This window comes from Gopherus evgoodei, chromosome 1 (assembly GCF_007399415.2).
Source record: "Gopherus evgoodei ecotype Sinaloan lineage chromosome 1, rGopEvg1_v1.p, whole genome shotgun sequence".
NCBI lineage: Eukaryota > Metazoa > Chordata > Testudines > Testudinidae > Gopherus > Gopherus evgoodei.
Window position 1 is genome coordinate 328651278 of NC_044322.1, and position 12409 is coordinate 328663686.

Consider the following 12409-nt stretch of genomic DNA (forward strand, 5'->3'; position numbering starts at 1 on the left):
CTTTTAAGTCTTCTGAAAGCACGCTCCACACCTTGTCCCTTTCAGATTTTGGAATGCACTTCAGATTCTTAAACCTTGGGTCGAGTGCTGTAGCTATCTTTAGAAATCTCATATTGGTACCTTCTTTTCATTTGGTCAAATCTACAGTGAAAGTGTTCTTAAAATGATCCAAATGGGCTGAGACTGCTCTAATATGAAATACACGGCAGAATGCAGGTAAAACAGAGCTGGAAACCTACTATTCTCCCTCAAGGAGTTCAGTCAAAATTTAATTAATGCATTACTTTTTTAACGCGTGTCATCAGCATGGAAGGATGTCCCCTGGAATGGTAGCCGAAGCTTGAAGACATATACAAATGTTTAGCATATCTGGCATGTAAATGCCTTGCATTGCCGGCTACAAAAGTGCCATGTGAATGCCTGTTCTCACTTTCAGGTGACATTGTAAATAAGACGCCGGCAGCATTATCTCCCATCAATGTAAACAAACTTGTTTCTCTTTGCTATTGGCAGAATAAGAAGTAGGACTGAGTGGACTTGTAGGCGCTAAAGTTTTACATTGTTTTGTTTTTGAGTGCAGTTATGTAACAAAAAAAAATCTACCTTTGTAAGTTGAACTTTCACGATAAAGAGATTGCACTACAGTACTTATATGAGGTGAATTGAAAAATACTATTTCGTCTGTCATTTTTACAGTGCAAATATTTGTAATCAAAAGTAAATATAAACTGAGTACTGTACACTTTGTATTCTGTATTGTAATTTAAATCAATATATTTGAGAATGTAGAAAAACATCCAAAAATAGTAAATAAATTTCAATTATCAGAGGGGTAGCTGTGTTAGTCTGGATCTGTAAAAGCAGCAAAGAGTCCTGTGGCACCTTATAGACTAACAGCCGTTTTGGAGCATGCAATCCATGCATCTACACCAGCGACACCATCACAGGATCTAACCAGATCAGCCACACCATCACTGGTTCATTCACCTGCACGTCCACCAATGTAATATATGCCATCATATGCCAGCAATGCCCCTCTGCTATGTACATTGGCCAAACTGGACAGTCTCTACGAAAAAGGATAAATGGACACAAATCAGATATTAGGAAAGGCAATATACAAAAACCTGTAGGAGAACGCTTCAGTCTCCCTGGCCACACAATAGCAGATCTTAAGGTACCCATCCTGCAGAAAAAAAACTTCAGAACCAGACTTCAAAGAGAAACTGCTGAGCTTCAGTTCATCTGCAAATTTGACACCATCAGCTCAGGATTAAACAAAGACTGTGAATGGCCTGCCAACTACAAAACCAGTTTCTCCTCCCTTGGTTTTCACACCTCAACTGCTAGAAGAGGGCCTCATTCTCCCTGATTGAACTAACCTCTTTATCTCTAGCCTGCTTCTTGCTTGCATATATATACACACTTGCCCCTGGAAATTTCCACTACATGCATCCGACGAAGTGGCTATTCACCCACGAAAGCTCATGCTCCAAAACGTCTGTTAGTCTATAAGGTGCCACAGGACTCTTTGCTGCTTTTATAGATTTCAATTGGCATTCTATTGCTTAACAGCATGATTAAAACGGCGATTAATTGCTATTAATTTTAATTAATCGAGAGACCTAGTTACAATATAAAGAACACGGTCAATTGTAGCTGAGAAGCTTTTGGTGCAGCTCTGGGGAGGAAGGGAAAACTTAAATGTGTCCTTTGTGCTTCCCATATTCTGGGACCACTGCACTTGGTCAATGTGCAGACTTAGAATAGCCCAGAGGAATTGGATATTGCCAGAATGGAGGGAAGCTTTTTTTTTTCTGGTCACATCTTGCACTGAGAGTCTGCATTGGGGTAGTAGTGTGATAACTGCTATGGTGGCTCTATTCCACCCAAAGATCTGCTGATATATGAAAGAACTTCTGTGTCCAGGCCATCTGACTTTAGGGCTGTTTGCACCAGTGCAGTGCAGGTTTTCAACCTTCTTTTATTTGCAGACACCTAAAAAATTTCAGATGGGGGTGCAGACCCCTTTGGAAATCTTAGACATAGTTTGCTGACTCCGAGGGGTCTACGGACCACAGGCTGAAAACCATTGTTCTATGGTAATGACAACCTTTTGTGGACCCCTTCGATATAGTCTGTGGACCCCCAAGAGTCCGTGGACCACAGGTTGAAAGCCACCACACTAATTGATCAATGTAAAGTGACCAGAGAATGGGACAAGATCAAGCCCATTATCTTTTAAAAAATATTATTTTTAACACATTTCGAAGTCTGCCTCACACAGAGGCACACACACAACTATTCCACTGACCTGACGTCGCTAAGAATTCTAGTATGCCACCTTCACCTGTGAGCTGGACACACCCCCTGGCAAAAGAAAGCTGGTCAAATTTACATGAAACTGAGGGCCAGCTCCTCAGAGGTGTTTAGGCTCCTGACTTCCATTGATTCCAATAGAAGATAGGAGCCTAAATACCTTTGAGGATCTGAGCCTGAGTCTTACTTTGACTCTGCCATTGTCACATGTCAGAGGGCACATTCTACTGCCTCAGCTCTTCGTCTCTTGCCCCCAATTCCTCTGGTCATTCAGGGAAATGGGGGACATTTCTGCCTCTTCTTTTCTCTGCCAGTTTCATTCAAAAATGAATCACCAAAAATTGGAAGCATTCTCCTCCTGATCCCACTTTGTTGTCTGTGCTCCCTCCCTACCACAAACAAAACTTAGGGGTGTTTCACTTGTCAACATAGCCTCAGTTCTCTGAGAACCTGCTGTGTTAGTTAAAAAGGAGTCTATTGGCCCCACACCCTCTATTCAGGCGCCTGGATTTGGCTGTATCTGTTTAGATAACCTCTAGCTACAATAGGACAATTGCATGAATGGGGGAAATCCTAGAGAACCAGGAAACCCCCTAACTGTTTCTGTATTGCGTAAGTATATTCTGCTTAGGCTTTTTGCCAAGACAGATATGAATCAGTGATTTTATAGATGTAAGAACACAGGTACTTCCTTTTTCAGAAAATGCTTTTGAAAGAGGAAGTAGAATTCAGATTCCTGGATTCATGTTTTTTTTATTGCTTCAGTTTAGATATTTCCTGAAAACAAAGACATAGAAAGTGGAGGATGAACTTTGTTAACGTGTGTGAGTTCTTCTTTGGCAAATGGTTTCTCTGACTCTTTGGCAAAATGAGTATGAAGGGGAAAAAACCCAACTCCCATATAATTTTAAAAAAATCTTATTTTAAAAATGAAAATAAGAAATTGCAACCAAGTGCTAACTGTAACTGTCTAATATTTGTGAAAATCTGTTTGATTAACCAAGGATTTTCTGCAAGAGCTCCATGTCTGAGGAGCTCTGCATCTGTAGGGAACCCTATTGAAGTCAATGGTCTGCCTGCATAGTTCTCATCAAAGGTTCAAGGCCATAACATGATCATCACTGTATGATTTGTGTGATCTAAGTGCCATTAATAGGAAATCTGAGGCATCTAACTACTCTGAGGATGAAAATTTGGCCCCACTGAAGTCAATGGGATTTTTACTATTGACTTCAGTGGAGCCAGGATTTCACCAGGGAGATTTTGCATTATAACCTTCTCAATAATCTTAACCCCCTCCCCCACCAAAGAAAGCATAAATCATGGATAATAGTTAACTATTTTACTGATGGTTTCTTAGGTAATATTGACAGGTATCAGGGAAGTCTCCAGAGCTGCTTAACCACAGCCTTGTCAATAGCCTGACCCTAAAATGGGAGGTTAGAAACAGGATAGTAATTTGCAAGATTGTCAGTAGCAAGTGAGATTGTTTCCCCAGTGAGCAGTGGCTCAGCCCTTGAACAGCAGTTGCCTTAAGCATCTTGCTCAGAACTCTGAGCAAGGAAGCCAACATCTCAGCTCACCCACTTAATTTTTACACCTATTGGGCTTGAGTCAATTTTGCAGGTAGTCAGTTGCAATTCTTCAAGTACATCCAGAACTTCAATTAGTGAAACTTGTCCTTCTACATAGAGTTGCAGAGTCCAGTAAAGAAATGAATTAAAAATAGATATATGGGACAGCAGCTAAAATGAGAGCATGAACTTTATAGTGGATGACTTGTTTCATTTCTGCTTTTTTAAAGTTTACTATTGCTTTGCATTATTTCAGAGAAAGTAATAGTTTCCTCTCTACTGATTATACTGTGCTGGGAAATACAAATAAGGAAATTGGATGATATTGTTTAAGCATTTTCCTTATGCAGAAATGTTCTCTAAGTAGAAATGATTTTACTAGCAGAAGACATGGTTTTGTACATAAGATCTTACACGTTCCAATATGTGCATTCATTTAATTCTCTCATGAACCTGGGTTTCAAAGGTCTGGGACAGACATAAATCCCAGCGATGTCAGTCACTTGAAATATTTTGCCTTAGAAATATTCCAGTCGTGTAGCAATTGTGTGAATTAAGATTGTTTTTCCTTAGATGTTCTTCATTAGGTGACACTGAAGTATTATGTAAAGGTGGTACCTGCCTTTGCACGTCATTGACACTGCATAGGCCCTGGATAGCCAACAGAAACTTGTGAGAAGTTCAGTGCATGAGAAATTTTGAGTAAATTATTAGCCCATGAAAATTTGTGGCCACCTGTTTCTCTTTATTATTGATGCAAGTGTATATGAAACACCACAATTCGGGGCATGTCTGGTTTTATGGTTCACTTTTGACACACTGCCATGGCAAAGGTGATGGCCTACCTCAAGCCAGTAGTGGAGCTGCCTCCCCTCCACCCCCCCCCACAGTAGCCTTTAGGTGTATGTGTGGCACCTTTTTCATACAGGTCTTGAGAGTGAGCTTGCTTCAGAATCATCCAGTAGTGGCGGCTCCTGTCCGGTGAGGCTGGGTCCAACTCCCTGCTCAGGGTGTTGTGACATACTGCACAGGGTCAAGTCGTGCTGTGACCCTGTGTGCCATGTTGCAAATCCAATCATGACAGAGGGGTGGACGGCCAAACCCTAATGGCACTACAACATGGTGTGCCCCTGCAATGGAAATGTTGGGGGGATGGATCTATTTTCTGCCTCCCCAATGTATTCTGCCCCCCCCCCAATATCTTGTGGAAGCAAGAGTAGGCACCAGCTATGTTATGCACATGTGTGTTGGTGGGATGAGGGGCAAAGACGAGAGTGGGACCCAGAGGAGGAGCTGGAGTGGCCACAGTGGCGCATGAGATAGTGATGCCCACAATGTAGGGTTGCCAACAGTCCCATATTACAAGGGGGCCTCCATTATTTAAATAGAAAATTGCCTGTCCCGTACTATACAGGATGCCTTTTGTTGTGTATTTCAACAGCAGGGGGCCAGCACTCATGAGTGCATCTTTCCACTCTCCTCTGGACTCTGTCCATTTAGTGCTGAGCAGTAAAAGTAGACAGGATCATGCTCTGGGGCCAGGGTCAGGTGGGAGGTGGAAAGATGCACCTATGAGTACTGATCTCTGCTGGACAGAGCCCACTGCTGGCTCCAGCCCTTGAGGCGGCCTGTCTGCTTTCCTTGCACAGGCTCCGCAGGCAGGGCAAGTGGACAGGGTTGTGTGCCCTGGAGCTGTGCTGAAGGGCCAGAGTCTGGCAGGGGATCAGTACTTCTGGGATTTAGCCTCCCCACTCACAGAGTCTCTGCCAACATCCCCAGCGGAGGAGCATAACTGCTGGTTGGTGGCTGCCTGCTGCAGCTGCAGCAGTAGGGGAATGAGGTGGGCAGGGAGCCTGGTTCTGGCAGCTGAGAACACCTCTGCAGAGACCTGTCCACTTCCCCTGCTGGACAGAGCCCCTTCCAGCTTTCAGCATGGCCCCATCAGGTCTTTGTGCCTCCCCGATAACCATATCATGCCGCCCTTGGAGACCACAACCTATAGTTTGGGAACCTCTGGCTATAGCAGAACTAATATTTGGAAATCATATTATTAGTGGCTAACATTAACTGCAGCACATTTTTACATGGTCAGGAAATCATTCGATGCAATTATGAGTGAAGTACTGGAAACACCAGACAGTTCTGTTAGACATAAAGAGAAAAAAATGTAGAGACTGTGTAGATACAAAAGTCAGTGGGAAGAAAAATACAACTGGGCCTTTTGTACTTTGTGCTGGTGTGAATTCACTCTAGGGCATGGAGGTGAAACTGACCAGAAGCAGCACGCAGCAGCCAATGAACGTAAGAAAAACACACAGGCCAAAGGTATGACAAATATTAGCAAATTCTTTGCTCTCTTCAAACACTGAAAGTCGAATCACAGCCTGGGAAATTGCAACAGTTTACCTCACAATTAAACATAACCTATGTTACAATAGCAAGGACTGTGATAATAAGTTGCCAGTGATTCAAATCAAGTTTTGTGATTCAAATATTGCAAACCGATTGCGTTGTGGACGAACCAAAGCAGAGCTATTAGTGACCAACATTTTGACCCCAAAGTCTGTGGGGGATTGTTTATGGGATTTATTACCATCGCCACTAGAACAGCATGTGTATTTCTCCGTGGTGACTGATGCTTCAAATAAGGGGAACAGGAAGATGTTTCCAATGTGCCTGCAATATTTCACCATATCAGATGGCATTCAGTGCAAGCTGCTTGATTTCTATGAAGACAGTGATGAATCTGCAAAAGGCATTCATCATGCTATAACAAACTGCCCAGAGAAACACCATCTTAACGTTAATTGTCTTACTGCACGGTCTGCTGATAATGCAAATGTTAACTATGGCAAACACAGTTCGGTGTATAAATTGTTCTGTACTGAAAATGACTGCATTTTGAAGGCGAAATGCCCTGCACATATAGTCCTCAATACTTGCAAACATGCTAGTGATCAGCTGTTGGTTGACATAGAAACAATTGTGTTGAAAATTTACAACCATTTTTCTATGTCGTGATATACAGAAAAGAACTCTGACATTTTTTTGAGTTTGTTGACATTGAATAGAAAGAAGTACTGCAACATGTGAATATAAGTTGGTTATTCCTTAACTCAGCAGTTGATTGATTTTTTGAGAAACTAGCCAGCAATTACAGTCTACTTCAAGTCACGAGGGAAGTCTTGTCCAGTAGCGTTAAAGAACATTTTCACAGAAGATGGCGAGTATGCCTGTAATATGGAAACATACATGTGTTTTTCCCACAATGTGGCTTGTGACTTTGATGTATTTATGAGAAAGTTGGAGGAATCAAAGTTATGCATTACTGACATGTATGCAGAGATGTGCCAATTTAAGTTGAAGGTGCTAAGTCTGAAACAGGATTGGGTTTTTTTTGGATTCTAAGCCAAACAGCTGATGGAAAAGCTACTCCCACAACAAAACACAAAGTTAAAGAAGACTTCATTAAGTTTTATAACTCTGGTCTTTTGTACAGTGATAAATGGTTTGATTTCTCTACTGACAGCGCAGTGATGAAGCTGAAACACATTAGCCTCTACAAGAAGCTTTGTTTCTCAGATCTTGAGGATGTAACAGGCACAATCAAAATGAGGGAAATTGTAAACATGGACCAGCGCTATGAGGAATTCTGCACTAGTCGAGATGTGATCGAAACATCAAGAAATGACATTTCTAAATCGATCAATGAAAAATGGGTGTATGTGTTTCAGAAGTGTGGAAAAGAAAACTTGAGAAACTTGTTCCAAATTGTGTTGTTTGTATTTAGTGTGCCAGAATCAAATGCATCTGTAGAGAAGATTTTTTCATTAATGGGGAATAAATGGTCTGACATATGAAACAGATGAATTGTAGATTTAATTAAAAGCGAACTCCAAATTTGCATAAACTTCCAGTTATCCTGCAAAGATTTTGTCATCTTTGTACAACAAGATTGGGAATTTCTGAGTGCTGCAAAAAGCAGCAAGAAATACAACTGGCGACTGTAGGTGCATACTGCATATTATTAATTAATTCATTAATAATGACGATGATATAATAATGATAATATTGAGATGAGGTAGGAGGCGAGGGTGCTAAGAAAACAGTCCGTTATTTTTGAAATATGATGTTGGCAACCCTACCATCAGAGAGTGGGTGGGACTCCCCAGCGTAGCCTAGTCCCACCCTACCGTCACTGTGGGTCCCATCGGAGACACCTGGTCCAGGGAGGGGCAGGAACTCATGTGCCAGTTGCCAGAATGGTGTGTAGGAAGGGACGGGATAGGGTGCCAGCACTTGGGGAATTGGGGGCACTAGGCTCCAGCCACAGAGTAATTGCCATAGAAGCAGCAGTAGGAATTACTGGGATGCCGTTCCTAGCCTGGAGCCTCCCTCTATCCCTCCAGGGCTCAGTAGCTTGCCTCCCTCCCCCTCCTATTCCCCCATTTGCTCAGAGGTTCTGCCCTGCTCACCACATTATTTCCCGTTCAAATCTCCTATTTTTAGGTGCTTATAACTTCCTCAAACGATTTCTTTTAAATTTCATACAAATCTTTTAAGCTGTTTTGGGGTATTGTTTTTCTTTTGTAAAGAGGTTTCTCAGATGCTCCTCAGAGGTGCTCAGATAACTAAAAATGGTTTTGTTTTAGAGCATTAAACTTGCTATTTTCTTAGTCTCAGTCCTGCAAACACTTTTATGCAAGAGCTTATCATTAGATACCTGAATGTTGTCAGTGGAGTCAATGGACTACTATCTGCATAAAGCTAAGCATGCATATAGATTTGCAGGACAGGAGCCATAATCCTAACTGAAGATTTGTTCAATTATCTTTGCCATGTATTTTATAAAAACATTAAATAAATTTACAAGCAGAGCTCAGAAGTCTCATCCTGCACTTCTGGTATCACTTCATCCCACCTTTGCATGTATTTAGTTTCAAGATTTTTCTTTTTTCTATGAAGTGGATGTAAAATTCTATTAGATCAGAATTCTATGTTCACACCAGTGGTAGCATTTAACACCTTCTTTGTACTAGCTTTTCCCAGAGGTAGATGACTATACCTGGAGGAAGGCAGTGGAAAATCAGGCCCCCTCACCCTACTGTTCTATACCCAAATCCTGCAAACACTTACCCACTTGGGTAATCCCATTTGTGGGATTGGGGCCTGAATACTCTTAAATAAAAAAGCAAGTCTTATTGACTTAGACATGATTGATCTGAATGTTTGACTTGTATACATAAGTCCTCTTTAAAAATTATTTGACTAATATTAATATTATCAATTATTATATATATAGCTCCAACAGTGTATGGAAGGTAGATAGCACAAATAGGATTAGATCCCTGCACAATCAGTTTGTATTGGAAATGCAAACAGTTTAATATACTTTTGGACACAGTAAATCTCATTGCCAACTTATCAACTCATAGTTGTATAAGAACATAAGAACGACCATAGTGGTCAGATCAATGGTCCCTTTAGCCCAGTATCCTATCTTCTGACAGTGGCCAGTGCCAGGTACTTCAGGGGGAATGAACAGAACAGGACAATTTCAAGTGATCCATCTCTTATCGTACAGTCCCAGCTTCTGGCAGTTGGAGTTTAGGGACACCCAGAGCATGGGGTTGTGTCTCTGACCATCTTGGCTAATAGCCATTAATGGATGTAAGATTCCTGCATCTCAGGGTCAGGGCACCTCCTTTGGTAGTGCTGGAAACTCAGCACCCACACCAGATCTGTGAGCATCATGGCTTGTAGAGGGGCAACTAAATAAGCAATAGCTCAGGCCTCTTGGATGTGGGGGTTAGTGCTCATCCAGCACTGAGTGTGGGGCCCAGGATAGGGGGACCTGGGCCCACCCTACTCCACCACGTCCCAGCCCAGGGACCTTGAAGGGATGGGTGATTCCACCACTAGGTTGGTTTGAAAATGTTAGAGTGCTGCCTCGCCTCCTGGCAACACAACAGGAGGAATGTCTGATTCCCCTGGGCTGTTTCCTACTGGCATCTGGTTGGGTTGCTTTGTGGCCACTGTGGCCTGGTTCCCAGTGACCCTGATGAGTGGCTCATTCTCTACTTCGTCTTTGAGTTCCTCAGTCTTCTGGGGTAGTGGCTGGCCTTGTCTCCAGGAGAGTCATCACCTGCCAAGCTGGTTGTGGGCTCCATGGGCAATGCGACTTCCTGGGAAAGATATCTGGCTCCAACTGAGCTGCAGAGCTCTGCTCTTATACTTCCTACCTGCCGTCACACTTTCTATGAGGGGGAAGGGGAGGGTCTTGGGGAGCTCAACAAGGTGAGTTAACTCCCTCTGTGCTGGTATGAGGCTGCTCCACCTCATTACAATGGACCTAGCTTCCATGTATGTATCTAATTCTTTTTTGAACCCGGTTATACTTTTGGCTTTCCAGCATCCACGGGTTAACTATGTGTTGCATGAAGAAGTACTTTGTTTTCTTTGTTATTAAATCTACTGCCTATTAATTTATTGGGTGATCTAGAGTTCTTGTGTTATGTGAAGGGATATAGTTTGGTGGAATTGTTATAATATAGTTCTTGTAAAGAACTTTAAAACAAAGATTGTAAATTGATCAGATTGGCCTCATTGACTCTGCGGGTGTTGGCTCAGACCCTTATGCCTTAGCACTGTGCATGTTTCTATTGTTGTGTTGTTGAGGGTAAGTCATGCTTCAATTTTAAAAATGATTTATCTAATGAGCAAATATGGGGACTATTTGTTAAACTATATTTATATTTACATGTACACTAACTCTAAAGCATCTTTTTTCTTTAGAACAGTATTTTAATAATCCTTATTTTTATTTGCAGGGCTTTCATTGTAAAAGCAAACCTTCCAGTAAGTATAAGCAATTCCAATTTGTGTTATTCTTAAATTATCGACCAAAAAATGTCTCTACAAGTAATAAATCCCCTCCAAGGCCACATCAGGGCAGTGTGATCATTTGACATGGTATTTAAAACCAGTTTTACAGAATCTTTCCCTAAAGTAAAACATTTTAAAAAATTATGGGTTATAATAAATCTTAGGATAATAGTTCTTATTGGTCACTGTTGGAAAACAGGATACTGATCTAGATGGACATTTGGTCTGACCCAGTATGGCCGTTCTTATGTTCATGAATTTTGTGCTTTATTGCTTTGTAATTTTCTTTACCTAGTATAATCATCCCTAAGATTTCCTCAGCCACCCCACCCAAATGTATTTTTATTACCTACAATCATCATTATTATTATTAGCTATAAAATAATAAATAATAATAATAATTAATAGCAACAACAACAACTACTACATGATAGGGTGAAGAGAATCTGCAAAGCTTTGGAAAGGATGGGGTAAAATCATCTACCCACCCCATTTGCCTTCTCAAACAGCCAAGCATTCTTGCAGCATGTTGCTGACCAGCATGAATGTACTGTCAGATTCTTGTGGCAGGTACCAGTGAGTCTCACTTAGGTTCAGGATGGGGTGGGAACAATTTGCATAGTGAGGCTACTGAGAGCCATTAAACCAAACTCTAAAGCATATGATGGAAGCCACTTCAAGCCGGGGCTGCAGTAGCACCCCCAGCAACCCTAGTTCCAGCACCTATGGGATTATGTATCTGATTCCCTGAACAATGAATTCTATAGCCCACACAGAAGGAAGTGCAGGAGCTGATAGAAGAAACAGGGGTTTTGACCCTGTATTCTGCCTTGGCTAAAGCAAGCCACATTATCCTTTCTTTGGGTAGGCTGAGGAAGTCCTTTAGCATGATGTTTTGGCCTTAAAGGGAAGGACCCTTGTAACATTTATTTCGTTTGTTTGTTCTCAGAACTAGAATTGGGTCCAGATTGTGCTAGATAGTATACAAACACAGAGGTAAATACAGTCTCTAAACTGAAGGCCCAGTTCTGCAAGGAATTCCATTTGGATATGAGGGTCCAGCAAAGCACAGCAGGTAGCAGGATCAGGGCCTACATCACATTTTGTCTGAAAATTTGTACCCATTATCATTATTACAAGACACACAAGGATGGCTAGATGTGAAAGAGATTAGAAAATAACTTTTCTCTTTGTCCTCATTATATTTCATTTGTGCATCTGACAGTACTTTATGTACTGTCATTTCCACTGTTCCCCCTGTCTAATCAATCAGGTATTATTATTATATATTATTTATATTGTAAAAGCACCAAAAATGGCCCCAATAAGGTATTAGAGCCCTAAAGCACAACACACTATACTCATACATAACCAAAAGAGGGGCCCTGTCTCACAGAGGTTGCAATCTTGAGTGCCAATTTTGCAAAAAATCAACCATGCACTTAATTATAAGTATGTGAGAGATCCTATTGTCTTCAGTGGGATTTCTCACATGAGCAAAATTAAGCAAATGTGTAAATGTTCTCAGGATTGAGGTCTTGGCTTCCCCTTTTTTATGTGGGTCTTTTGTCAGCAACAGGAGAGAGAAAATACACTTTATAAATAAGAAAAGGTGATAGTAAAATCCTCAT

General features: G+C 41.5%; 1 protein-coding gene across 2 annotated transcripts in view; it reads left to right on the forward strand.

Moving 5' to 3' along the window:
- IL17REL (interleukin 17 receptor E like) overlaps positions 1–12409 on the forward strand; it is a 71449-nt gene that overhangs the window by 21369 nt on the left and 37671 nt on the right. For both annotated transcript variants that reach the window (XM_030549228.1, XM_030549229.1), the window contains exon 2: positions 10724–10751. In XM_030549228.1, coding sequence (XP_030405088.1) covers positions 10724–10751 — 28 coding nt within the window. The remainder of the gene's footprint in view (positions 1–10723; positions 10752–12409) is intronic.